General features: G+C 35.1%; 1 protein-coding gene across 2 annotated transcripts in view; it reads left to right on the forward strand.

The window, feature by feature from the left end:
* The first annotated feature begins 9,754 nt into the window (after positions 1–9,754).
* fign (fidgetin) overlaps positions 9,755–27,969 on the forward strand; it is a 54,339-nt gene continuing 36,124 nt past the window's right edge. Inside the window, exon 1 of one of the 2 annotated variants that reach the window (XM_088605446.1) lies at positions 9,755–9,911. Coding sequence is in view for 1 of the 2 variants with exons in the window: in XM_088605445.1 (XP_088461571.1) it covers positions 10,809–10,833 (25 nt within the window). In the remaining variant the exon portion in view is untranslated. Of the gene's footprint in view, positions 9,912–10,272; positions 10,834–27,969 lie in introns of those variants that run through there. The other variant, XM_088605445.1, reaches the window with a different exon arrangement.

Genomic DNA, 27,969 nt, shown 5'->3' on the forward strand with positions numbered 1-27,969 from the left:
CTAATGGACTGGCACATATTTATCATGCCAATAGACGAACAGACTTTATACAAATAAATCCCAGTTATGACATGGTGAATATACTGTACATCTCTTTTGTTTCCTTCAGGTCTGTCAGTACTTAGATATGTCAATTCTTTCTCTTTTCTTTTATTACAGGCAATACTTGCACCCATGCACCCAAGTGGAATTAACAGCCTTAATGTTTCAGGTAAATACAGCATACACTAATATAGCTATTCTGTTGTAAATTCACAGCTGTGCAGAGCAGAGAGCTGAAAACGGAGCGGACTAGGGATTTGGTAAGGCCTAATCAATCACTGACAGATTACTGCTAAAGCCACTTCCATACCCATTAAAGCAGGACAAATGCAGAATTGCAACTGAACAACTTCTAGTTTTAAGCCAACAGTGGGACTTCCTAGTTATTTATCAAAGTCATTGCTGGTAAGCAGCATGCTTCAGCGCGCGATTGTAGTTCACAGCAGATAGAGCTGAGTGAAGGCCAGGCATTGAAAGAAGTGTTTATGCCCTCAGCTGTGGTGCTGTCAGCCCTCTGGAATTTACTGTAAATCACATTGCTTTTATTGCAAGATTTAGTAGCTTATCCTCTGTGGGCTCTATTCACTTCAAGCTTGTCCCCATTAGGATGTTAGCCTCAGTCCATAAAGGGACTTGGCTACACATCATCAAACAATGCAGAAAACCCAACGTTTCATTTTTCAATTTTTGAAAACCCCATACTTCTCAACAGTCATTGAGTTTCATTGTAGGAGCAGAAATCTACTTTATTTTATTATACTCTTCAGTTTTCCCAGTGGAGTTATACACTTATAATGTTACTTTTATTTCCATTCGGGGTCCTGGTAATTTGTTCGGATTTTATTTGTGTGTAACATTCAGAAGGTTACACTACAGGTGAGTATCTATATTAGTGCAAAATAGACTTTGGCATCTCTTACACAAAGCAGCACACCTTTAAGAGTTCAGACATCAGTTATAGTAATAATTAATATTTTCAGCAAATGTTACAATATTTAATACAAATAAACTGCACAAAGTATGGAATTAAGGCAAAACCATTTGTCTATGATTCTCAACAGCAAATAATTAGCTTTGTCTGTATTCAGTTTGACTCTTAAATATCAAGTCACATTACATAGGCCTTTTAAAACTCCATCTGTATTCTTTAAATTTAACATAATTAACAGTGTATTTGAGAATAATAGTCAACAGTTTCTTTTCATATACATATATATGATGCTTTAGAAATGGCCATTATGTTACTGCCAAAATCCTTGTGTCTTGCAGAAAACTGTCATAGCATCCCACACTTGAACTGATTCGAGGTGACAACACAGGCTACAGGCAAAAGGTTAAAATGCAGCCAGTCACATGACTCAATAAACCCCTAACCTCAATCCTAAAGGGATAAACAATTTCGCCGCTGGGAAAGCCTCTCAAACAAACATTATCACAGCAACAAATTTCTATTAAATTAGGAGCTAATGCTCGTTACATTTAGGCCCAGATCATTACTTCTGAAATGGTTAGTGAGTTAAAATCTATTTAGATTAATGTAGCAGTTAAATCAAGGCAACACTCGCTAAAATGGTGAACAAAACGCACTCCCACCACAGAATTTCAACAAAGTACCCATCAACACAAATCAAATTGTGCATGGCTAAAAATTAAAAATGACAATGGATCAAAATAATTGAATAATTTGTGGTCTAAAACAAAATTAAGAGTGAAATCAGTGTGATACAATTGAAGTGAACATGGCTACACTAAGTAACTAACTTAGTAACTTCTGACTTCCAAACGTTTGCTTAAAGAAATGGTTTGATTGAGTTGCCTTTGATTTGGAATCAATAACCAATCAACAACTCAGGTCATTGCTACTACACTTGAGTCAGGACATGTGCAACTATTGTAAGCCATGAATTTCTTATTCATACAATGTGATGTGATACATCACACAAACAGAGTAATGCACCCCTTGCTTACAACACTGTCACCTCACAGGTGCTTGTCAAGTGAGAGGGGTCACTATTGTCTGGCAATGTGGGGATAACATAGCCGATTCAGATTACCCATTCTCCAGCCACACTGGTACCCAGTCCCTTGTGGAACTGTGGTCAAAGTCTGCTGATGACGTAGCCCAGACCTTAACTATCAATGCTGAGACTGTGCACTCTGCACATGCACTGGTTAAACCAATGGGAAAGTTCATGAAACTAGTCCATGGAATTCTTAGGTTTTCTTGAAATGTAGAAATTAATTTAATACATAAATATTTTAAAATCACAGTAACTATTGAAACATATTTTAATTGGCTGCTTCATATACATGCATGGTCAGTTACTCTTTAATTTACATCTGTTCAGTGTGTGATTAATTAATTACATCAGAAATTACGTAAACCAAGTTCAGATCAAGACACAAGCCCTGGGGGAAAAAGAGAAAAAAAGAGTAAATAAATTTTGTTCATATCCCATAACTCATTTTGTCACCAATGCCATTACATTTTATTGTTTAAAAGAGGTCTGATATTTTTTCAAAATTAATATTTGTAGTTTTGAGAAGTATATATTTTGTAAACCAGTGAGACAGAATAAAAACAATAACCTAAGGCATTCTATCCATAGCAACAATGCGCATCCCTTCACTCTGCCACACTCAATCAAAGCAGACAAAACCATAAAATATTTATAGCTAAAAATGAATTGTAGGCATAACTCGTTATGAAGTTATGCAACCATAATAAGATGCTGCCTGAAATATAAAGCTATGTAAGTTCCAAAAATCATATGCTCCTTGTGTCTGAGGTATAGCTGTAGATCTCTGTTTTCTTTTTATACTTTTGGCATTGTGATAATATCAAAATAGTGCAATAGTGGAAAACGCACTTGAAATGGATCAGCTACTAGTTTCAATGAATGAAGGCACCATCATTAACACATTACGTGATTCACTTAATATTTTTCACATCTTTGGATTCTGAACAATACTTACAATTTTGATTTGGGGTATCTCTGAAAGGTACTCCTTTTAAAATGAGATGAAAAAGCACAACACAAGAAGTGCACCCCAGAGGTATTGCTTCGGTAAAGAATCAAAGGACATGTTAGAATCAGAAAACTCAAAGAACAAAATAATTCATTATTAATAATTTCAAACCTATATAAAGTCTTATCATTATTTGCTGAACTTGACAAACTCTTTAAGAAAATTTTATTCTAGTATGTTGTCCAAAATGACTTCATTGAGAAAAATACGAACTGGCACAAGAATCCTAGAATTGTTTTTCTACTCTGCATTATTTGCAATACACAGAAAGTAATATGAAGACATTTATGAGTTATTCATTTGTTTCCTTTGAGATGATGCATACAGTACAATAGTAATTTCACCAGTTGATATTTGTGATACTATTTTTATTACCTTGGACTGTACAACCTTGGATTTTTTTTCATTCCGAAAATAATTTATTGGATTAACAGAGTAACTCTTTGGTTGGACTTTGGTTAAGAATTCTCCAAAGAATGGCAGTGTTGCAGCAAACGGTGCTATTGTGTCTTTAGGGAGCAGTCTGGGCAGTATCAATACATCATACCAAGGTCCTAACACATGCATTCAACAAGTCATTCTGAGACCAAGGCTGCCAACTTTCAGATCACACATCAAATTGAGGTCCTGTCTGCTGTCCCTGTGGACATTAAAGATGTCATGGCATGAGCAAACAGAGAATAGAAGAGGTTTGTTTTCCATATCTAAATGATCACCTTTTCATGTTTTTAAAACGTAATTTTAGGGATCTCTGGGGAAATAAACAGAAATGGATTCATTACAACATATTCTAAATATGTATATAAAAAAGGGAAAGACTGGTTGAGTGGTTCAAGGTAAAAAAAAGATTGCTTTTTAAAATAAAATTATATAAACGTTATCACACAGCTTACGTGTAAAACACATGATTTTTATTTAAAACACTGAATGCCATTTGATAGTCTTATCAACCTTGATGTTTTCAACTCATCTTCCACACTGATCCTCTAACAATGTGCTATCTAGGACATTCAGGCACTAATTAGGAATGAAATTAGTAATTCCATGGCTGTTCTATAATTATCATTGGGGAAATACGGAGCAGGATGAGCTGGTGTGTGGGTGTGTAAATGATGAATGTATACAGTGTACTGTATGTGTACACAGATAGAGATACGTGTACAATACTGTATATACTCACAAATACTTGTAGACAGTATACAGTATACTTCTATAACATTTTGTTGGAAGATACTATATTTTATTGAATGTTTGTTTTTTCACTTTTTGGAATGTGATATTTATTCATGTGATATGTTTATATATGGCCAGTTATGGACATAAAGTGACAAACAATGATTCCTATGGATGTATATGTGGCAGCAATATTTCGCTTGTGATTAATTAATTTCTATTATTCAGTAAAATCATTTCTCTCTCTCTTTCTTTCTTTCTTTCTTTCTTTCTTTCTTTTTTACTTTGTATTGTTAAGTCCATTTTGATCTTTGCTCTGTTTTTCCTCCATGCTAAGATGAACTGAACGTTTGTTTTGGAATCCATAGAAACAACAAAGCCAATATTATTAAAATTAAAATATTGTACCACTTCAATACTAGGAAAAGCATGTTATTTTACACCCAGTGCACACAAATGTAGGTTTGCTATATACATCATGTTTTTAAAAATGAAGACTGAAGTATTTACTGCAATAGGTGTCAAGCAATGAAAAGCACAAAATATTGTCAAATGCAAAAACTATTGTCTGTTCAAGTACATTTCTTAACAGTGCCTAATTTTTGGTGATGTTTTCCTGAGAGATTAATGTGATACAACAGTACACACTATACAGTATGTGAACTTTGGTAATTTCCTTTCTTTTTACAATTGTATGCTTATATACTCCCAAGCTGAGCACAACGAGGATAGTTTCAGAGGATGTACCAAGCTGATTTGTCAAATAATGTTACTCAACAATGTTATTCAAAGCTCTATCCCAAAGTACATACAAATAAAACAACAAAAAAGAAATCCAGCATTAACCTACCGAGGGATTATAATAACCATTTTTTTAACAATTGATATAAAGTGCTGCAATTCTCCCTGGTGCAGTTTTTCAGCACATTAGAAGTCAGATTGCTATCAGTACATTCTGGTAATTACCAACCAGAGTGTTTTCATTGGAAAGCAGCCTTGTTCACCAACACAACAAAAGCCATGAGCAGAAATGTCAGTAGAAGAGGCAGTATTTGAAGTCTACTTTAATGTGAAGTAGAATCTTAAGGGCTCATCTTTCTTTTTGGCTTTTGGTATCACATCTTGTAGTATACTTTTGTATGATGCAGACTGCAATACATACAAGGAATGACTGAACTACCTGACAAGCTCTGACATGTGTACAGAGAACATTTATCTTCAGGGACCAAATGATTGTCAACACTGGCTTCCTTCTTGACTACTTCATGCTGCAGCAGAAAGACGGCAGCCAGAAATTATTTTTCTGTAATTTGTTCTATTTTAAATTTGCTCATCATCATTTGTATCATCATTTATGAAATATACAGTACAATATAATCATCGTATACACATAGTGCACTATTTCTGCAAGTGTCTGATGTTTGAAGAAGAACACTTGAGCTACAAATATTTTGCTTATTTGTTTTAATGGGTTAGCTTGCTGTAATATCTTACTAGCCGGAGTTCCTAGCTAACTCTGCCTAGGCTACTTCAAAACACACATAATTAGACATTTTCTTATTGGACCCACCTCCTACCACATTACAAATTAAACTAATAAAACATTCCTGCATGATATTCATTTCTCAATTAATATATCCTATAATTTGTGCACTCTGTGCCTGGGATGACATAAAAAGCCACAATGATATGTGAAGCTACACCTGATAAAACACGTATGTCCCCAAAACCATCTTCAGTTTTTGTCTCTACGGAGCTGATAGCTTGTGACTGCACATACAGTATATATAAAGAGAGAGGCAGCTTATAAACATACAGTAGTTGGACTATTCAAGGTTCTGTATCTTTAAAACTGTGTATGGCACAGCATTGAACTTTGGTGCCCAAGGAAATGGAATTGTTCAGACAATGAAGGTACATGCCTATAAGGTAATATATTGAGTGTATAGAGCAATCTTGTCTTGATGTGATCACCAGTTTTGTCCATAGCTTGCATATGTGTAAGGATGGTACAGTATCTAGATGTACTGTATAAGGCTGTTCAGTGGCTTTAGTCATTGTCAATGGAAATATGTTTATTCCACTGTTAGGTTATCATTTTTTTGTGCACAAAATTGCATTGCTCCATTATGCAATTTTAATCTAGCTTTATCGTTTGATGAGTACTCAGCTTTAAAACAACATTTATTGTCTTAATTTCCCTTGGATAGCAGAAGAATCTACATCAGTAAATGAACTGTCACACTGTGTAAGACAGAAGAAGTACAGAGCAGTGCAGTGCTGAATACTTGTATAGCAACTGCTGTCACGATATTAGTTCCCCCTCCTTAAGGGTGCTCCAGCCCTATCACTCAAGACTTTATTCCATGCACCTGCGTCCTATTCCCTGCCCACCTTAAAAGCCAGGCGCTGACGCTCTTCCGGGCTCTGCATCTGATTTCCATATCGTGCGAGTCCGGGACCAGGAAGCGCCTGGTCCCGTTAAGGTTTTAACCTCGGTTCCTGTTCCTGTTCCCCGTCCGCCGGTTCCGACCCGGCCTTCGTGGTTTTTAATTCCTTCCTCTGATGGATCTCCTGGTTTTGGACTTACCCTTGCGTTTTGGATTTTCCCTAAGGATTACTCTCGGATTGTTCGCCTCGGCCACACCTCCCCCGTGCACCAGCGCACCTTGGACACGCCCCCCTGTCTTCAGCCCCGTTTTCCTGCATGACGTTTCCCTAGTGTTTCCCCACTCCGTCGGACTGTGTCGTCCGCATAGGGTCCGGAAAGAACTGTTCGTTACAACTGCACAGTTTAGGATCTACTATGTTGTCTGAACAGTTGAGTTTTGTTGAGGTGTTTGAACCATTGAGTGACAGTGTAGTCCCGATGTTCACTGATAGCATATTCCAATAAAGAAGACAAAGAAAGACAAGGAGAAGACATTAGTTTGGAAACCAAGGGGAAGGAATGAATAGTCAGGCAGCAGAGGATATATATATATATCTTTATATCTATTGGTGAAATATGACACAAATACAAGGTATTTGTGAAGGGAAAAAACACCATTCCATTCTTCAATGTCATCTAATAACCTCAGAAAAGTGACTTCTGGTTAAAGGCTTTTCTTTTATTATGACCCTAAACGCACAGCTAGACTGAACCTGAATTACTACAATCAGAAAGAACAGGTTACAAAATGCATGGACTGGTCATGCCAGTTCCAAAGCCTGAAATCCATTTCAATGTTGAGATGAGCTTTATAAAGGACTAGGAATAATGTAACTAGAATAAATATACTCTGGCATATATTAACACCAATAGCACAGAAATAAAAAAATATTACACTAAAGTCATGCAATTTCCCTCACGGGATCAATAAAGTATCTATCATGTCAAGAATGCCTGGATAATTGTTTAATTATAACAGTTTACAAGGAGGATAAAAGTCAAAGAAATGACTGTTGTTAATTCAGTTCTATCTTGACTTTGTATCTGTTGCATTTTTGTTTGAAAAAGCTAATAAGCTGTCATCTTCTGTGTGATTCTTAGTTGTACTTCAGTATGCTTACCCCAGTATATCCATAATATCTCCAGGCAAATCACTCCATTTTCATTGACAGATATACAACACACACTGGTACACTGCACTGTGCATACAGTATGAACATATAAGATACTTATTACTCATCATCATTATGCCACTGCTACTCAGTTTTGTTGTCCAACATGTTGGAAATGTCAGTGCCAAACCATGACTGTCAAATTGAACAATAAGCACAGTAAGACTTCACATCTAACTGGGACACTACTTTGGTATAGTATAGAATAAAGCATATAAAAACAGGTAATGTATAGTACCATACAGGCAGAAATGGTGCATGACTGGTCAAATTTATCAGAGTATGGCATTTTTGGCACAGAATTGCCAACATGAGGAAATAAATTATTAATAAATTAAATTGGGTTCTGGGAAAATACTGGACACATTCTAGAAATGTTGTGATTTTTTCTTACTTGAAATGTTTATATTTGGAAATTGACAAAAATAATTAAAATATAATAAATCAGAACCTTTTACACAGGAACATAAGAATAGTTACAAAGTAGAGGACAGACCATCCAGCCATCTCTAGCTTATTTAGTTTCTGGCAGCTAATTGATCTGGTGATCTCATGATTTCCAGCAATTTTTTTTATAAGAAGCCATAGCACCAGCATCAATAACATGGATGGATATCTTGTTACACACTCACACAACGCTTTGTGTAAAAATGTGCCATGTGTCTTCAGTTTTAAATGCACTTTGTCATAGTTTGCACGTGTGTACTGCACTGGCTTTTACTGTCCATTTACAATTGCTGATGTAATATTTTTATATGTATCTTCTTCAAGTGTTTCCCATTCCATATTTGCTACTTGCTGACTTATATCTGCCTTGGTACATCTTCTGTTGTTTAGCCCTCCTTCTTCGGTAGAATCCACAAACATGACTAATGTCTTATTATTCCAGTAACTATATAATTGACGCACATTCTGAAGAGCTCCTAATACTGATCTCTGTGGTGCTCCACTTATTACAACACACCACAGGAACATTCAGTCCTTATCTGAAGTCTACTCTATGATTTGTATCCATTAACCCGTTCTTAATCTAGGTACACAGATAATTTTGAGGGCCTAATTGTGACAAATTAAGATTTATTAGGAATTTCATCAAAGTTCAACGAATTCTAACAAGTTACTTTAACCAAACATTTTTTTTTAAATAAAGGCATAATACATTAGCAATTTTGCAGCCAATGATTATTGCCCTTGTCTCACATGATTGCTGGTAGAGCTTTACAGGTCTATAAATAACATCTCTTGTTTCCATAAGCACAACTGAAAGATGCAAAACATCTACATAATACATACTAATATTATATAATATGGAACTTTATCTTTCCTTAGCCTGTAGAGATGTTCTTGATTCCTTGCATGATAAACATCTGAGTGAAACAAGCATTTAATACATCTGCCATTTCCATTTTATTGCCTAGAGTTCCCATTATTATCTCTGAGACACTTTCTTTCAAAATCTTTTACTATTGTCAGAACAGTTCTTACCTAAAATATCAAGCAATGCCAAAGTAGGTACACTCCTAATGTTGCGTATTATTTTAAAAAATAAACTTAGTTTACTGAGGCAGTGGTTTTATCAATTGCAGAAATATAGCTGCTTTTTTCATCCTTCTTCTTTTCACTCCAAAGGAACTCAATTGAACAGAACGGAGTTTTATGCTGCTGTTTGTCTAATTTGCTTGTTTTTGGGAGGAGGCAAAAATGAAACCAGAAGTGTAACGGGGGCTGTCTGCTAATTTTTCCGTGCTTATAACTACGACATGAGGTTAGGTTCGGTCTATGCATATAGCAGAGCGAATTAATCCCTGGTTGAGAGTGAAAGGATTTGAATTTGGCTCCTCAACCTAGACGCATGCGTACTGAAGTCGCATGCTGGCTTCTCCAGAGCAGCTGTTTTGGGTTTGAAATTCCAACATGGCAGAGGCTGTAGTCCGTCTTCCCTTCAGAAACTTGGAATGATTTCAAATCGCAGGCATCCTCGCTTAACCCTAGCACCCATTCATCAGCAAACATATCGGATCGATGTTACTCTAACCTCCGAGGCTGCTCTGCCACACATACAGGTAAGAGTTTACATGGGTATCTTTGAGATCTGTGCAATTTTTTAATAAAAAAAAAATACGGGAGCTATGCCACGGAAGAGCGATTGCTTTATGTTTTAAAACACCCCTTAAATGTTCATCTGCATCTCCCAGAATTTCTGCTCTTTTAATTCAAACGGAGCAAAGTGAAATTGAACTAAAAAGCTGCGATTCCACTTGGCTTATGATTGCAAAGTATTTTAAAGCGTTTGGACTCTGCTGTGGTTAAAATAAGGTCCACACACGTATTTCCTTTAGGTTTCCAGTGTTTGCTATTTAATAAGAAAGTGAGAGTGGGGTGGGGTTTGGATTGTTTCAAACTAACTTTTACGGTGATGGGAAGTTGATGTAACTAACATTGAAAAAAAGTTGCGGCGATCACTGCAGACTTATAGCTGTAAATAAATACAATGTCACTAGTCTCTCGTTGTGGGGGCAACTGCAGGCGCATAATCTATTTTTAAAGTAGAGGGGGACAGCGTGGTGGGTGTAACGTTTCCTCAGAAAGCCAGAGAAAATGTGTATTTTTAATGGCATCTCTAGTCCTCTGATCCTGTTCCTGCCCTCCCCGAAGCTCTTGGTAGTTTCAACGGGAGCGAGTGAAATTGACATGGACTTGCATTCTTGGTCATGTGCTCGCTTTTTCCCCCTTCTTCTTTCTTTCTTCACTTGTTATCCAAGAGAGCTTTTGTTGATGTTGCTTTCCCCTTAATTATATGCATGTAGGTTAAATGAATACCTGACGAAAAGGGCCCACGTTTCAAGGCAGTGAAATCTGATAGCTGAGAGGAAAAGTGGCTTTAATGAAAAGCAACCTTTGGAATTCCTGCTTGTGAAAATTCCGATTCAGCTTTTTTTTTTTTGTTATTGCAGCAAGAAATGATCAGTAGCACCAGTGTTTATGGTATGTCAGTTTTGGGATCTACTTTATTTATAAGGAATTTGAAAAATACACATCTTAATATGTCATTAGGATTGCTATTGATTTGCATGCTTTTAAAGCACGACGTACTGTATTTATGTGTATGTGTTTTGTGTTATTTTATTTTAGGCGCTTTAAATTCCTGTTTAACGTTAAGTTTATTTTCTTCTTAATTTAGAGGTAGAATTTGTAAGCAAACTTACGGAAACCATTAACTGTAAATTATACATGTATGTAGATGTGTATCTATACTTTAAGAACTTATTGCATATTTTAAAATGTTAATTTCAAGATGTTCTATGCAAAGCTTGTATTTGCATATGACAAAGCTCAAGTTTTTTAAGTTCTGAAGGGTTCGTATTGCTCTGTTTGTATTTTTATTAGGCGATTTTATCCGTGGGTGCTTTTTCGTTGCAGTGTGGTTTTGGCTTGGTGTCGTTGATGCGCATTAAAGCACGATAGTGTTTTTTTTTGTTTGCATCTAAAATAGTTGTAGGTTATAAGAAAACAATCATGTTGCGGTAGTATTTTCTAATATAGCTGCAGAACCACTTTTCCATCTTGCATAACAAATAATAAATACCTGATTTGATGGAATTTTTGCATTTGAATCCGCTGAAGTCAAAAGGACCTCTGGTGTAGATGTTTGTTTTAGATGCACATAATTTGAGGGAAGAAAATGTTTTAGGAATGAGAGCAGAGCCCTTCTCCCCGAGCTGTTCTGCGGAATGTGATTACCAGATGGGAGATTTCTCCGTTCTCGTGTTAAAGCTCTAATATATATTCAGAGCAGATTGGGCTGCTTGCTTCTGATGAGCAGGATATCGCATTTATAAATTTTAAATCGGGGGCAGGAAGGAGTGTTAAGATCTAGACATTTGATGGAGAAAATGTTTTTCTCTGATTGATGCTCATTAATAGTGTGATTTGAGGAAATGAAGATGATGTGATTAAATCAACGTCTATAGTTCGATAGTAAAATGTATGTGGGTGTGTGTATAATGTATGTATGTGTTCACGAATGTGATTTCATGCTCATGAATGTGTTTATTCGTATTTATTCGATGTTCTTACATTGAGTGCGAATTTACACAAACCGTCCACGAAAACAACGCAGCAAAATAATATTTTTATGCACATTTAAATAAATGTTGTTATTTTGGGGATTGGAGTAGTTCCAGTAGTTAGATTTTTTCCACAGGTTTGTAAAAAAAAAAAGTGAATAGCATTATCTTGTCAATATTGAAGTGTGTATTAATTGGCGTCCGTTATTAAGTGCGAGGTACCGGTATAATCCATGTGCAGTGTTTTTTTTCTTCCGTTTAACTTGCATGTTTTGATGTTCTAGTAACATAACTAACCATACGCGCTTAATTTTGAGATGCTCTGGTGTAATTAATAGTCTTGCTCCTTAAAATAGTCTCACTAATCACCGTTTTCCTACTGTTTTAGAATTAGCTTTTCGTCTGTTTTTAAATTTGTGTTGCAATATTAAGCCCTTAAAGTGTTTTTCATTGTTTTTACACATATTCATCAATGTTGGCCACGTTGCTAGTGTAAAATGTAGAATATGTCGCGAAACACTGTTAATGCCCTTTAATAGCCTTCTATGCAAAGTTTTAATGTTATGTTGAATTGGATAAAAGTGCTGGTTTATTTTTATTTATCTATAGTCAAACTGATGTTGTCAGTTCATTTCGGCAGACGTCTGATTTCCACACTATATTCCTATACCTAAAAAAGTACTAAAAGGATAACATTTTAAGCCGCAGTTTTGAACTGGAATCACACTTGATTAAAACTATCTATAAACTACATTGACGAAAAAATATTTGGATTTCTCTATGAAACAAATCATAAAAATGAGAAAGTTAAACACTTCTTGGCTACCAAATAACAGCGTTTGTATAGCTTTTGTTTACTCTCACACCCACAACTACTGTACCTTCCAATCTGGCTAACAAAACCTAAGTACAATGTAAACTGCCAAAGTCATAAGTATTCAATTGGTACACAACATAGATGGCTCAGAACATGAGCCAGCACAATGTTACATAACATGCTGTTAATTCATATGATAAGATTTATAGTTTTTTTTTAATTTTAAGTCTAGTGGGATGTTATTCGCTATATGTGAAGTACTACAGAGATTAAACATCATATTGTCTTTTTTCTTAAACGGGTTCATTTTGATTCCAATAATCCAGTCTTCTCTTAAAACCCTTTGTTCTTCAAAACATTCTTGTGTTCTAAGTGTATTTTCCTGTTATTTAGCAAAAACATAAACAGTTCTAGCTCAAGTATGTTTACGTAGCTCTTCAGCAATGATAAAACTAAAGATGCATTATCCGGTGTAAACCAGTCCTGTACATTGTGAAAAGCCGATGTTAAACATTTCATTTTTATCCTTGCTTTTGATTACTATGCTGGTCATTTGTATGTGACAAGGCAATCAGTGTCTTCTGATTTCATTGGCAGTATTGTGGGTAAATAATACAAGCAACAATTGGTAGTTTGCATAAAATATAACAAAGTTTACTAGAAATTAAACAACTCTTTTTCCAAAAAAAGCATATTGGGGACAAAAATCACTGTTAAAATATGGGTGTTATATACTAAGTGAATTTTGTTTTTGTGGTTGATTCTGGTCTGTGGTCCAAAGTTCATGATGTTTGTTATTTAACATCTATACAGCATGAACAATATAATGTGATGCACAGACTGTCCTGTGATGTGAAAAACAAGCTGTCACAATATCCTACGGGGAGTATAAGTGCTAAGTGTTTCAACAGACTATAACATTACTCAGTATTTTATGTTTTATAAATAGTTGCATAATAATCTTTCCTCTGACAACCTGGTGACATGGGTAACCTCTTCATAAAGATGAAGTCTGCCAAGTTTCCTAAATTTTCCTTGTTTTTGTATCTCTGATAATTGAGGTCATGAACAGTTTTATCATTTAAAAAAGGTTGTTAGAATAGATGTGATATGGGGAATACTAATGATTAGTGTAATTTTCAAGAACTAGTTTGCTTTAGATGTAAATTTACATTCCAGCTACTTAAAGCAGATTTTTTAAAACATACTCTTGAAATTTCCCATGTACAGAGATTATCAAGGATTTGAAAAAAAGTTAAAGTATTTTTTACTACAGAGATTATCCAGAGACCATTACTCACCTTTCAGATAAAAGCCTTCTTTTAGAGTAATAACAAATATTTTGTTTGGTTTATGCCACATATATATGCGGTGAAATAATAACCTCATAAAAGTCTAGCACTGCAATACAAGTAATAAAACTGTTAATGTATATATAAGGAACAAATGGTACATTTTCCATTCTGCACAAGGAAAAACAAATCTAGGTTTAGAAGTTTAATAGGAAGTAATTCCCGTATCTGCATGAAAAAGCCTGCAACCTAAAGTTAAGAGTTCCCACATTATGAGGAGAAATTCTGAGTTAGTCCTGGTTTAACCTAGTGCTTTCCCAATAAGCATGCAAAATGACATGACAGCTCAGTTTATTCGTGATTGTGTGGTACTTATGATAGCAATCTGAGCTTGAAGGTTGACATAAAGCCTTACAGTTGAGTTTTTGTGGTATGTGTGATGACAGTTGCTGACCCCACCCCCTTTCAGCACTCTCTTTCCTTGATGTCTCGGATGTTGACATGTGGAGTGAAACATTTACTTAGATAGCTAGATAAACAGAGCTTCAGAGTTGAAGTTATGTTCTATGTTGGAGCCATAGGAAGGTCCTGAAGGTTGTAATGCAATGGGAAGAGTGTGTAAATTAACTTACCTTTGCGCTTTGAATTTGCGGATGTATTTTGCAGTTGAATTCTGAACCTTTGCTTCTGTTAATTATGATATTTTTTTTGTCCCGTACTGAGAATGTCAAGGAAATCCCCAGGTCATTTGGTGTAAAATGTACACTTGATCTTTTGATTGGAAGGTAACAGATTGTGAGCGTGTAATTTTGTGTATCGCATAAATAAGGCTATTTTAATGTTGTGTTTCAGGAGGACAACTTATTCGGTGCCATTACAAAACATTGCTTTGATGTTTTGTTGAGAGTGGTAGCTGCATCTAATGAGCTTAAAGTAAAATTGAATGTGTAATGAAATATGTAATGATATGTTTTGATAATTTATTAGGAAATGCACTTTATTTAAAACAATTTTTGAACTCCCTTTAATACCTGTACCCAGTCTCTAAAAATAACGTCACATTAACAAAAAGATCATCACTGAAATCCTGACAATAATCTAAATAATTTCTGAAGCTGGAGGGGGGTGTGATTGATGTTTTATATACATATAGTTTTATTATGTTTTTGTAGAGACAAACCAACAAGATGAACAATTCTTCTTCCAGTCGTATTTTGTACCTATACGTGGATAACACTCGAAATAAAAAAGAACGGATCCGTGGAGAAGCCCCAGTAGGCTATGAATCAGTTTTGATTTCTGAGAAATATTGTGACATTTTTTTGTTTAAAAGGTAGCTGAGAGTGTGATACGGTTAAATAATGAATAAGATGGTAATCAGCCAAACAGTATGTATGTTTTGGAATGGTTTACTTGTCATCTTTATGTGATATATTTTCTTAACTGTCAATCTGTTCTCCGTTTCCATTTTATGTTGCTCTGCCTTAACTCTTTTAGTTTTCTGCCAGATATTTTCATATATTGACAAGTGTCAGTGATGAATAATTTAGCATTCAAACCATTGCAATTTTATTCCTGAATGTCTCTTTCTTGTGAGTTTTTCACCACCTAAGTGCAAATGAATGTTCTAGTTTAGTGTTTTAAGCCAGAAGTTTTTATTGCTGTGTTTTTTTAGATGTGATTTTGAGCTGAATATTAGTCTGTGATAAGCAAGACTGCAGTTTGATTGAGTAGTAGTGCTACTTTACAGTAGTAAGGAAGAGGAAAAAATCTTCAAAACTGTTTATTTTACTCAAGGCATTTTCACTATACTACTGTATACTGAATTGTTCTGTAAAATGTAAAGCATAAAAAAGCAGATATGTGTTCTGTAGGTTCTAGTAAGATTTGGCTATATACTGCACATTTTCTTTAAACTTTCTTTATGGAAGACCAATGTAATGTACATTCATCCAGATTTATGATTTAAGTCATGATAAAATTCAGATGTCTTTCTGATGTCAAAATAATACTCTGACTGCAAGAATAGCCAGTTCTTTATATAGTGTGTCATGTATGTTGACTTCCAAGACACTGACATAAAAGTGAGTGGTGAAGCGATTTGGTGGCCTCCAGTATGATGGAATTATAATTATGTAGTAAGATCTTATCACTGTCTGTGCTATATCTTCAACTTCTGAGAATTTTGTTTCCCTAATTGGCATTCCTGGTGATGTTATGCGTAATGTACATAATGTGTCATTTTTTTAATCCAGCTTCATGTTTTAATAGCTTCTGACAAAGGGATAATGAAGAGGATAATTATAATCATTGAAAACATTCTACATTATGGTTTTGGGTTGTGACACGTGTTTTGACAAACAGACACAGTAATTTGGTACTGCTTCTCCTATACTTATTTATTTATACCTCGTTTCCTCAGTGACACTAAAATGAATCTATATTCCAGGTTTGTGTAAAAGGGAGAACAACACAAATCCTGAGAGAATTATATAAATAAATTAAACTGACAGTATTTATCACATTTTAATGTTGTGCATTAAAGAAACCTTCCAACTAACTAAAGTTACTTATTGGATAACACCCCTGGGACAGTGGTGGAGCTGTTTAAGTAGATGAATCATTCAACTGTACAGATGGATACATTTGTCAGTCTCTGTTACAGATATTATTCATTCTCATATCTCCAGTCTTGACAAAGCTGGGCTCAAATGAAATCAACACAAGGTTGTCATCTTTAAGCAAATATGTTAAGTGTTGTCTTTTGTGCTTTCCATTTGAAAGCAAGGGAGACCCAAGGGAGCCAGACTCATGCAAATAGAACAAATCCCATTTCTTCTGTGAGTGCTGTTTTCCCCTCTCTCTCTTCCCTTATGGCAGCTGGCTATGTTATCTTTGTGTGTTTCTCTGTGCGTTGACAATTCTTTCAGTGATCTAAGTTAGGGCGCATTAGAAAGTGGAAGCAGCTGTCTGTTGCTATACTGAGAGACGTGTTTGCTCTACTGCAAAGATGAAGGACCATGAATCCTTGACATACTCCCCCCCCCCCCCACCTCCCCCCTTCCACCATCTCATTTAGACGCAGAGACTGTCTGCTTAGACAGTTTTTTTGTTCTGACTGACAGCATATGGCATAGACATTTTTTTTAAATGCATATATGTCCATTATCCATGCCTGTATAAGGCTCCTGTATACCCTTCATGTGTCTCTTTGCTTACTGTCCTGCTCTGTGATGTATGGCTTCAGTTTGAAGAAATCGGCCAGCATTTTTGTTTTCTGATACACTTAATGCAGAGAATTTATACCAGCGCTTAAAACCCATTGCATGGTAAATGAAAAATTACCTATATTATGATACATTTACACTCGGATCTATGCAAGCAATATAGACAATAAAAATAGATTTTACACAGTGTGTATATTACAACATTTACTATATATAGGTTTCTCTGTGGTGTATGATTGTGTGGACATTTGTATATATTGCCAAATCTTTGGGACATACCATTTCTATCTCAGAACAGGAGAAAGTTACATTAGAAAAGACAAGAGTGACATTACAGGCACGTTTTGATATTTATTTCTTCATGCGTCAATTTAAAAAGTGAGGCAGAGTATACACAGACACTATGCTACCTGTACTTTTTGAGTATTAAATTTCAGAATTCATGTTTTCTGTATCAGAGTGTTGGCAGTACAGAGTCCCATGAAACATAACACCAAATGGCAGCATGGCACAGATTCGAATAGGCACCATGGTATAAACAGTGTTCAACACATCATTTTGGTTTATTTTCATGTTTGTCAATCGGCATGATTACTAAACTGCTCCGTAGTGCTCTGGCTTTTTTCTCATTGCATAAAAAAACAGCATTAGTGTATTTGTTCCCATTTCAGTATAATATTAAGACTATTATTAGAGACACTGAACAATGACTATTTGACTTTCAGCCTAAATTTAAGAGGGGCAATTGTTCAAGTGAGGGGCATTGACTCTGCAGATTCTGGTTCATGAATTTAGAATGTGTTTAGATGTAATGTCCTAAATGTCCTTAGTGGGAAGATGTGCCTAGGCATAGGCTTCTGACATTGCCTGTGCTTAGTTACTTTTATCAGTGTTATTGCAGCGCAGGTGTGAACAGGTTTCTTTATGTTACTAATAATTAAACTTCTATCCAAGACATTTACATCAAAGGTAATTCTATTCTCATGTACTTTACAAGGGTTATTTTTTGCTATGGTATTTTCAGTTTGTTTTCTAAATTAGATGATTGTTGTTAAAATATTATTGGCTAGGTGCTTTATTCTTGTGTGGCTTGTGGGATACAGTATTGTAGATTTAGCATGCATTTAAAAATTTCCCTTGTAGAGGGAGGAGCAAAGTGGTTATGGCTTACGTGGTACTGTTGTGAACTGTATCCATATTGCGAATTAGCAGTGACTGAAACCCTGCACCTCTGTGTCTTCAAACCATTTTTACTAGATGAAAAAGTAGTAAAACAAAATAGCCAAAAGGTTCCTGTAATAACACTGAAACCAAAGACAATATTAGGAAACACATGAACACATTATTAGTGTGTGGAAAGCAGCTGTTTTAGGTAATGTTCACAATGTCAATACAGGGTTTAAAAACATAGAAAAATAATAATTGTATAGCTGTTCTGTGATTCATAATCTAGTTAAAAAAGCTTCATATGTGATTTGAAAAAAATTGCTTGTTTTTTGTACTTAATGCCATCAATTTCTTAATTAGTTCCAAATCCCCCCAAAAAACATGGAAGCAGTGTTATTTTAAATTACTGTTTTTTTAATTACTAGCCTTTAAAAAAAATAACAGATCAGCTGATAGCAGCAGTGGATTAGGGTTCCAATAATTATATATGATTGAATGTAACTGTTAGGGCTGTTAGCCACTGATTATTTTGTACCTGTGTTCCACCATGATAGAACGATTAAGATTAAGCATAATGATGAAAATATAAAATCCTTATCATAATTGTGTACTTAAAAACATCCAACCATATTATTTACTACAACAGGCTAATTTTAGATAAACAGAGAAAGTTTAAATGGCACACTTCAGTCTTTGAAAAGATACATCTTTATGAACTCTTTGCAATATTTATGAATTATTTTCATACAAATTCTAAAATGCCAAGATTTCTAGTTACTACAAATAAAGCTTGTGTGCATGGTCTGGGTAGGAGATTTCTCTGTATAGCACAACTATTAAATATTTTCAGTGCCAAGATATGGCACTTTCACAAGTATAAATCAAATATATAGTTGAAGACTTATTTATAAAACACTGTACATTAGTGTTTAGTCAGAATTCTATAAAAATCCACAATTTCTGTTTTGCAGGTTCTGTAACCTGCACTCATATGTTTGCTTTTAAATGACATATATACGGTTTGTATGTGACACTTTAAATTTCAGCCATGTACAGTACATGCAGTTGATTGAAATACATAGCTTCTGCTCCCAACCCTTTTTTTCCAGTTTCAAATAATATTTTTATGTCCTCTTGCCGTCTTCTTACTATTAAAAAGGAGAAACAGCTATAGGCCTACTGGGGATTGGTTAGAATAGACAATCCCCTCGTGTACAAAACTAGGTTTAGCAGTAATGCTTTTAATCTGGACTTGTAGAGGATTCATGAGCATTCATAGATTTGCTTCAGTAATTATCATACCCCAAGTGGCAATGAGAGAGACGTTTGCCTAAAAAACTGATGTCTTCATTACACTGTTTACATTTTAATTAGACGCTCTAAACTTTTGATTCTTAATGGCCATTATAATAGGATCTTTTCGCTTTAGTTCAAAGCAGACAAAGGGTAAATACTGTGTGTATAGTGAAACCCGGTCAGGCATAATATTTTATTTTTCTGACAACTGTGCCTTCTATTGAAGGACTCTTTTTTTTTTGTTGTTTTGTTTTTGTGTAAATTGTATGGAGATGATTATTCTTTTGGATGTTACCTGGAGACTCTTCATACAAAACTACCTGCTGCAATTCTTCCCTCAGGAGTGCTGTAATATATATGATTTCTACCTTTAGTCAGACAAAAGTCTGTGCACGGGCAGCACAATGATGTGGCTGTTAGCACTGTTGCCTCAATAGCATTTAGGTCTTGGGCTTTTAAGGTGGGGCACCTTCTATGTGGAGTTTGTAAGGTCCCCCCTTGTTTGCATACGTTTTCTTCAGATACTCAAATATCATTTGACCTCCCACTATTGTTAAGGCTTGACTGCGCATCTACTGGATATAAACGCTCAGACTGGAAAAGAAAAAATGGAGGTGCTTCATGCGGCCAACAAAACCTTTCAATTAAATTCTGACACTTTCACAGGTTGGAATTATTTAAGCGTTAGGTGCATCTTTCAATAACCTGTGGTCAGCATTTGTAAATATAGATGACTTATTACAATTTATGCGTTCAAGAAGCCTTATTGAGGAATAGTTTATACAACCACACAATGAAAACTCAACATCTTAAGTTTTTCATCACTAGCTCATTAGGAACGTGCCTATTTTTTTCCATTTTTAAATTAGGAGTTGACAGGTTTGTTAATTGAGTAATAGTACCCCATGGGATAACAAGATACTGAACACTATGATATTAAGATAGTAAGCCCTATGACCGCTGAGGTGTTTGCAGAGACAGTGGTGGAGAATTGTATTCATTGCTGAATGTCATTTCGCCCTAGACCGATCTGACGGAAGAGAATGTGTGGAGATGTCATGGTGAGTATTATGCTCTCTGTTGCATTCGAGCCAACCGGTGGGGAGGTGGAAGTGTGATGATGTGAGGAGTATCTTCTGTAACACAAGAACAGCTTTGGTACAGTCTGAAGGCAGACTTACTGCTGGGTGGTATGTTGTCAAAGTCTTTGGGCCAATAGTTTCTCCATTTCTACAAGCCGATCTCAAATTCGCTGATTTTCCAGCTGGGCAATGCAAGAACACACTGTTGACATGACTACAATGGCATGTTTTCAAGCAAACAGTGTCCAGAAACAGCCACCTTGCAGCCAGCTTTCGCTCGGAGAACAGTCCAGTTGACTATCTATGGGACCAACATGCCAGTCCCTCACTAGGAGATGGTGGAGACTGGACAGTCTTTGCCAGCTGGCTGCGGCTGTCGAGGAAAGTGGCACAGCATCCCAGCAGTCTGTCCAGAGGGACACCAAGTCTATGCATCAGTGCTGCCAAAGCAACATGTTTTGTTGGTGTTATATTTTGAATGAGTATATTGTATATACTGTATCTTGCTGCCTTTAGTAGACCTTCAGTTGCTACCTTATAAATAAAAATAAAAATGGCTTCAAGCTTTAGCATAATGAGTTTTCACATGCACTGTCAATAGCTGATATTGTATTATTCTAAGACAGCTTGGGAAGCTGGTGGTCTTTGTAGCATTAGGTCTACCCTTGGATCAAGCTGGTTATTGATCAGAAGCCGTACAGTACTGAAGAATACTTTTTCTGCTCTTAATTACAGGAGGGTTTTACCACACCCTTTTGGGGGTACCCTTTCCACTTTTCCCCTAAACACTGACTCTAGTCTTGCATAATCTTTTTAATTACTTTTGGAACATTAATCTTCCTTTCAAGGACTTTGAAACTTAAAAGTGTTTGAAGTTTTTTTTAAAGTACAGGTTCAGCTTTTTTAGTCAAATAAAAACTTCAATCGGTTTTTAATGATAATTTTTGAATTTTAAAGTGGGAGCACACATGTAACGAAAGCAGCTTTTTTTCTTCAGCTCCTCCTGAAATGATCTCATGATTTTTTTAGCTGCTGTATTATAAGATTTCCATAGCTGATGAGAGGGAACAGGTTAAATACACAGAAGACCTATTAAGATACACTTGTGCTGAGAATTTACCATCTCTTAAGATCACAGAAGAAGTTAATATGGCTTAACTTGTACATTATATTGGCAAGTAAGTCTTTACAATTTAGAATATTGAAATTACCATCTTAGGAAAATTGTGTTGATATGTGACACATCTCTCATTTGCTTAATTGCCTTGAAAACAAAAGCTAAAATCCTTTGGATGCGTTTCTTGAAATCCCTCCTGGAGCAAAGTAGAAATTGTTGCAATACATTCAACTGCAAATTGTGTTGAATTGATATTGTTTTGATGTACTACCAAGATCACATAAAAGAAGTTGGTTCTTAATTAGGACAATCATGAAAGATGTTTCAAATCTGTAAGTCCTTGCTAAATTCCAAACGTTTCATTCATCCTAGCCCGAGACAGTTGGTTAGAAAGATTGGCTGCCTGCCAGGGATTGACTCAAAGATCCTTGGCTACCTGAGAGCTTATCAGTCTGCGGTCTGTTAAAAAAAGGAAGAAAATGTGACGGAAAAATGTTGGTAAACTGCCATGGAGGTTTAAGGCTGCTAGAATAAGGGACTGTGTAATCAGATTGTAAGCTGGAGCTTGTGCAGTTCTGTATGGGAAACATCCGCCTGTTGGAGACACAGTGGGATGTGACTGTGTTGACGGCTGCATTAGCAATCAGCTGTTTTTTTATTATAGGAACTGAGGTGGATGGGAATAGTGGTATGTAAAAATTATCGCATTTTACGTTTGAGCAGGGCAGGCTTAACATTTTTTTTTTCTGCTAACTTCGTTAGACACTCTGTAGCAAGTTTTAAGGTAGCATTTCCATTTAAATGTATGCAGTTGCTTGGATGTTGTGAATCGGACACAGAAATACCCTTTAAAGGGAGTGCTTGTGGTGTTTTTTTCTAAAGATGAAATAACTGAAACCCAGTCACATAATGAGATTTAAAGTCTCTTGTGAGGAAAAAGGTGTTTTTCTAGGTAGAGAAGTGCTATTACAATTGTGGAAATGCAAATTACACAAATATCATCCTTTTTTCTGTGTTATTGAACCATATTGTGATACTAAATGTCTTTCATAGGTATTTTAATGAAATTTACTTTAACTCTTCATTTAAGCTTTTGGGCATTGATGCTTGAAGGCATTTGTGATATTACATGTTTGATGATATGCCTTTGAAGCAGATGTAAGATTTCCTATTCTTTTAGTTATATATGGAGAGTAGGTTTACGTGTCTAATCCAGTGTTGAGACAGAAAAAATATGCTTAGTAAAGTATGTGTGTTTAATTTCTTGTTAAATCAGTTATTAAATATCTTATGCCACACTATTGTTGTGGGAATTTCACCTAAGTTCTAGACATTTTAGACACTCAGAAAGTTGTATAAGCCCTTTTTACTACACCTTGTACTAACTTCTGCTACATGTGGGTTAAAGTAACTGACACTGTAACTGACAAGATATACTATGCTTATTTGCCTTTTTATGTGCATTTATGAATGTCTTTCATTTTATGTTCATTCATTGAATCCTTGTTATTTTTCTGGTGGACTTTGCTGGTCTGATTTTTGTTATCTGATGGTAAAACGTCTATTCTTTTCCCTTCATCCTTCGTATTTGTGAAATTTGAAACATTTCCCTTAATCTTGATTAAGTTAAGAATTGTTTTTTCAAATATCAGCAAATCATGTTACAAAATATTTTTTTTAAAAATGGATAACAGTTCTCATGTTTGTGACCCCATCTTCCATATGGTGCATCCCAAACAGAAAACAGACAGTAAACATTGCTTGAAAAAACAAGTAAATCACTTGAAGGTCATTTTCATTGATCCATCTGGAGCGTCCTGTCCAGTGTACTGGACAAAAAACATGAATTATTAATATATTGAGAGAAACATGCATTCTGATGAAAATGATAAATTTCAAAACCCAGTATTTCTATAAAAGAAACGAATAGAGTGAATTAAAATAGGAAGCTTCTGTCCTCTGTATGTGTACAAACCTTATGTATCCTCTACGATTTAAAAATAATGACTGTAATAATCACAGATAATCAGAAGAAAAACAGGAAATAAGCGTCTATATACAGTATATGGTATGTAGTGGTATTTGAGTGCTGAGTTTCTTTTCTAGAGAATAAGGGAATAGTTAATGGGTCATTTACTGTTTTTTTTATTTTGTAATATGTGTGTCATTAGAGCCAAAATATTTTTTATATTTCCTAAGGGATTTTTGACGTTTGGTTGTTTTCCTGCTGTGTCATTTATGGTTATATATTGTAAGTTAACTTATTTTTAATTTAGTGCAGCCATACCTTATTCTGTTGTTTCAGTCAATACATATAGTTTTTAAATGTTTCATTCCCAGAAATGTACATTTAAATAACATTGATATGTGCATAAAATGCACTATAGAACTAATAAGAATATTCAGAAATCCAAAGAAGGCAAAACTACAGTATTAATTTGAACTTTGGAAATTGAGGTGGCTGAATACCATCAGCAATTATGTAGCAAAGCCATCTGTGCCTAAAAGAGAAGCAGGATATCATAAACAGAATTAGTCTCTTGATATTTGATATTTACATAAAGTTTTTCAATGTGCATAGTTTCAAAATCTGTATTTAAAAAAATAAACATTGTGTTTTATTTCCGACTATGAAATCCACTGATAGTTACATGAACTTATATGGATAATGCAACTGCTATGTAAAAGAGAAAATTAATTAATTTTGTACTTTTTTAAAGTGAAGTCATTGTTATTGGCATTCAGGATTTGTGTATAATAGTAATACAGTAAAGGGGTCACAATCAATAGTTTGGTGTTATTTTTGGATATGAATAATGTTTTGATATTGGAGCTATTTTCTAATTGTTAAATATTGTTAAATTACCCTTATTATCTTGTAGCATACCTTAGCTTTTGACCAAACCCACTTCAAACTGAAGCAATGCTATCATGTTCTACGACAAATAAATGAAAAATTATTTTAATCTAGGCGAGTTTACAAAAAAACACATTCCTGGTGTAATGCAGTCTTCCAAATTGACGTTATACTTTTTGTTCTCTAACTCTCAAATTGCTTAGCTCTTCACCTATCTAGCAATTATATACATGAATAAGTGTATATAATACTTAAATTTAAGTAATTGTCATGGTACAGATAATACCCAAAAAATTGGAAAACAATGTGAAATTTCAATCAAATATGTAACCAAAGTTAAAAACTCTTAAATGTTCTGAATGTATAATATATTATTAGAATATTTGCAGTTATTGTTCGATTTCTTAGAGTAATTTATTTTACATAATCATGCAGATTTGTTCCAATGGCAGGTCATTGTTCATGACCACAGTTTTGTAAGAGTGTGGAGGTTGGTGGGGTGATGTTATCCTTTGTGAGATCTCACGTGGGCAGAAGAAGTTTATTTTCACATGAAATCTTGAATTCCCACTGGAAGGCATACGATGAAGTAGAAAGCAGTGCATTCACGTTCCGTTTTCTCACACTTTTGCACTCATGTGCTTGCGCCAACTTTTACACTTTTTTCCTTTGTCTTAGTTTTACAAGGGAGAACAAGCATGCACTTCTTTTAACATCTGTTCTGGGAGAGCCTAGATGTAGTTGAGTTTTACAAACGTGTTTATTTTTTTCCCAGCTCTGTCCACTGGCCTGGACAAGTTCTCTTACTAAATGTTCCTTGTAGTCCTGGCCTCTAACAGCAACAAATGCAGGACTGGGTGGCTGGTTTCACAACAGCTAAAAAGCCGTTGGTGCTGCAGTGGGACCCTGCACACTCCCTCTCCTGGCATCATTGGATGATGGCTTACCTTGATATAATTTATATGGAACTTTCAACAGCGAGGATCCATGGTGCTGGGAAGGGTGAGAGTGGGGGCTTAGAGCAGTGCTGCTCTGGAGGTCATGTCCTTAGTAGGAGCTGCTCCTTCTGTTGTAGAGTAGAAAAGAAGAGGAAGCAGGGGGTGGTGAAACATTTTTATATTTTACATTTGTGTTGGAGAATTTAAAATAAAACTTTGTAAGTATGAGAGCAAGCAAGGGAAAAAAAACAGCCTTCCACTTATTCATTTGTTTTTCTGTTGATAATGTGAGTACCCCAGTGCTTTTTGTTTTCCTAGGATACTTGGAAAGCAGGATGTTATCTGGTGTTCTAATGGTATTAGAAATAACAAAGCATGTCACCAGCTCAGAGAATGTGTATGTTTAGGGGAAAAATGTACGAGGTTATAATGGGATTTAATAATAATTTACAATGTGATTTGAAGTAATTTTATAAATTTGTCTTGTGTTGTTTCGTCCTGCCTTCTCTCATATTTGGTTAATTAATGTGCAATTTAAAATTGTCTAATGTTTCAAAATGGAAAAAAAAACACAATTTCTGTGTAGTAAAGGACACTGACAGTTCCCCCACCCTTAGATATTCTGGGGGAAACTGCCAAGAAAGTCATGTTGAATATTGTTATCAATATGAAAAAAGTATGTGGGCAATAGGAGTCATTCAGATCATTCTGAATGGAGTATTCACATGAAAGAAGAATTAGTGAGATGGCATATTGTTGCTTAAACAATGATAAATGCATTTAAACAAAGGAGGGATTGTTCAAGGCTGTATTTTGCAAGTTACGCGATGTGGCATTTTTGTGTTCTAATAATGAAGTTTAGAACTCAAAATGGAGTTACATTTATTTTTGTGAGATAAAATATTTAGTATGCTAAATACTTGTATTTACCTTTTATAACTCTTGCATAGATTGTGGAAATAAGATAAATGTATAATTGAAGATGTAAAGGTTTTGTGCATTTATGGTTCATCTGTGACACAGTTATTTGTACAGAAAGACTCTGTTTTTTCATAAAACAGCAGTGTTATTCTGTTGCTGGATAAATATCTTCTGCTTTTGGAAGTTTGCAGTCTATAAAATAAAAAAATGATGCTAATTAAAATTCCCCTCAGGCTTTTACTTTTAGGGGTCTTAAGTCGAATCTCTGTTTTCCCTCCAGAAAATAACATTCAAAGTTGACCCTATTTTATCCAAGGTATGTAGAAGATATTTGGTAAAAATGAGCCTGGAGGTGCCACTTAATGAGATTTTTTTTAGAATTTTTTATTTAGGAGATGGCGTGAGTACATTACTTTTTTGTTATTTGTTTTGAGCAAGACACTACCCCTGTTAAGAAAATATAACAGTATGTTTTGTTTTGATCCAAGGATGATGATAATTTCTAATGCAGTGAATAATAAATTGGGAAATTACTGATTGTTTTGCTTGAGATACACCATGAATGTATACCACATTCTTCTTTAATGTGCTCTCTTCAACGAAAGTTTAGAGTTCTGTATCCATTTCAGAAGAAAGTCAAATGCCTACAGTATTTGGGGAAAAAAATAGAACTGCCTCACCAAACTATAGCAATGACTTTGATATTGTTGCCTCACCTGTAGTTTGTGGATCTTTAAATTAATGGCGCATGTTCCTTTCAGTGATTTTTTTTTTTATGAATTGGGTCATCCAAATTCTATTACCATTAAGAAGATTGATATTTAATAAAAGCTGTGCTGTTTTTCTAAAACTGACTCAGTGTTTACAATTAAAACCTAGACTGAGAAAATTGATTGGATCATGTGTTTGTGTTTTGTATGTGTGGGCGCATTGATGGGTCTGCTGGGTGACAACACAGAATTAAATTAATTTCTAAGTCTTGTTTGAAAGTGGAAAAAAAATCTTGTCCTTATTGAGAGTTCAGCTGCATTTCTGTAGATTTCAAGGCCATATGGGAGTTGACACTTTGCTTCTGTGCACGCCATCATCATAAATTCACATCAGGAATTAATCTTACCGTAACATGTTCTAAAATAGCTGGTAGATCAATGTTCCTTGTAGCCCATAAATGTTTGGGTGGTTTGTATTTAGAATGGAATAAATCAAAATCTTGAATATTCTATCAAGGATTTTTTTTTTAAAAATCAGTCAGGCCAGCCTTGTAGGACACTGATGACAATAAGGAGAAATGATAGACTTCAAAGAACACAAATAAGAAGATTTAAAGTTCTGCTTTCCGT

The sequence above is a fragment of the Lepisosteus platostomus genome, chromosome 14 (assembly GCF_059453375.1).
Source record: "Lepisosteus platostomus isolate fLepPlt1 chromosome 14, fLepPlt1.hap1, whole genome shotgun sequence".
Taxonomy (NCBI): Eukaryota; Metazoa; Chordata; class Actinopteri; order Semionotiformes; family Lepisosteidae; genus Lepisosteus; species Lepisosteus platostomus.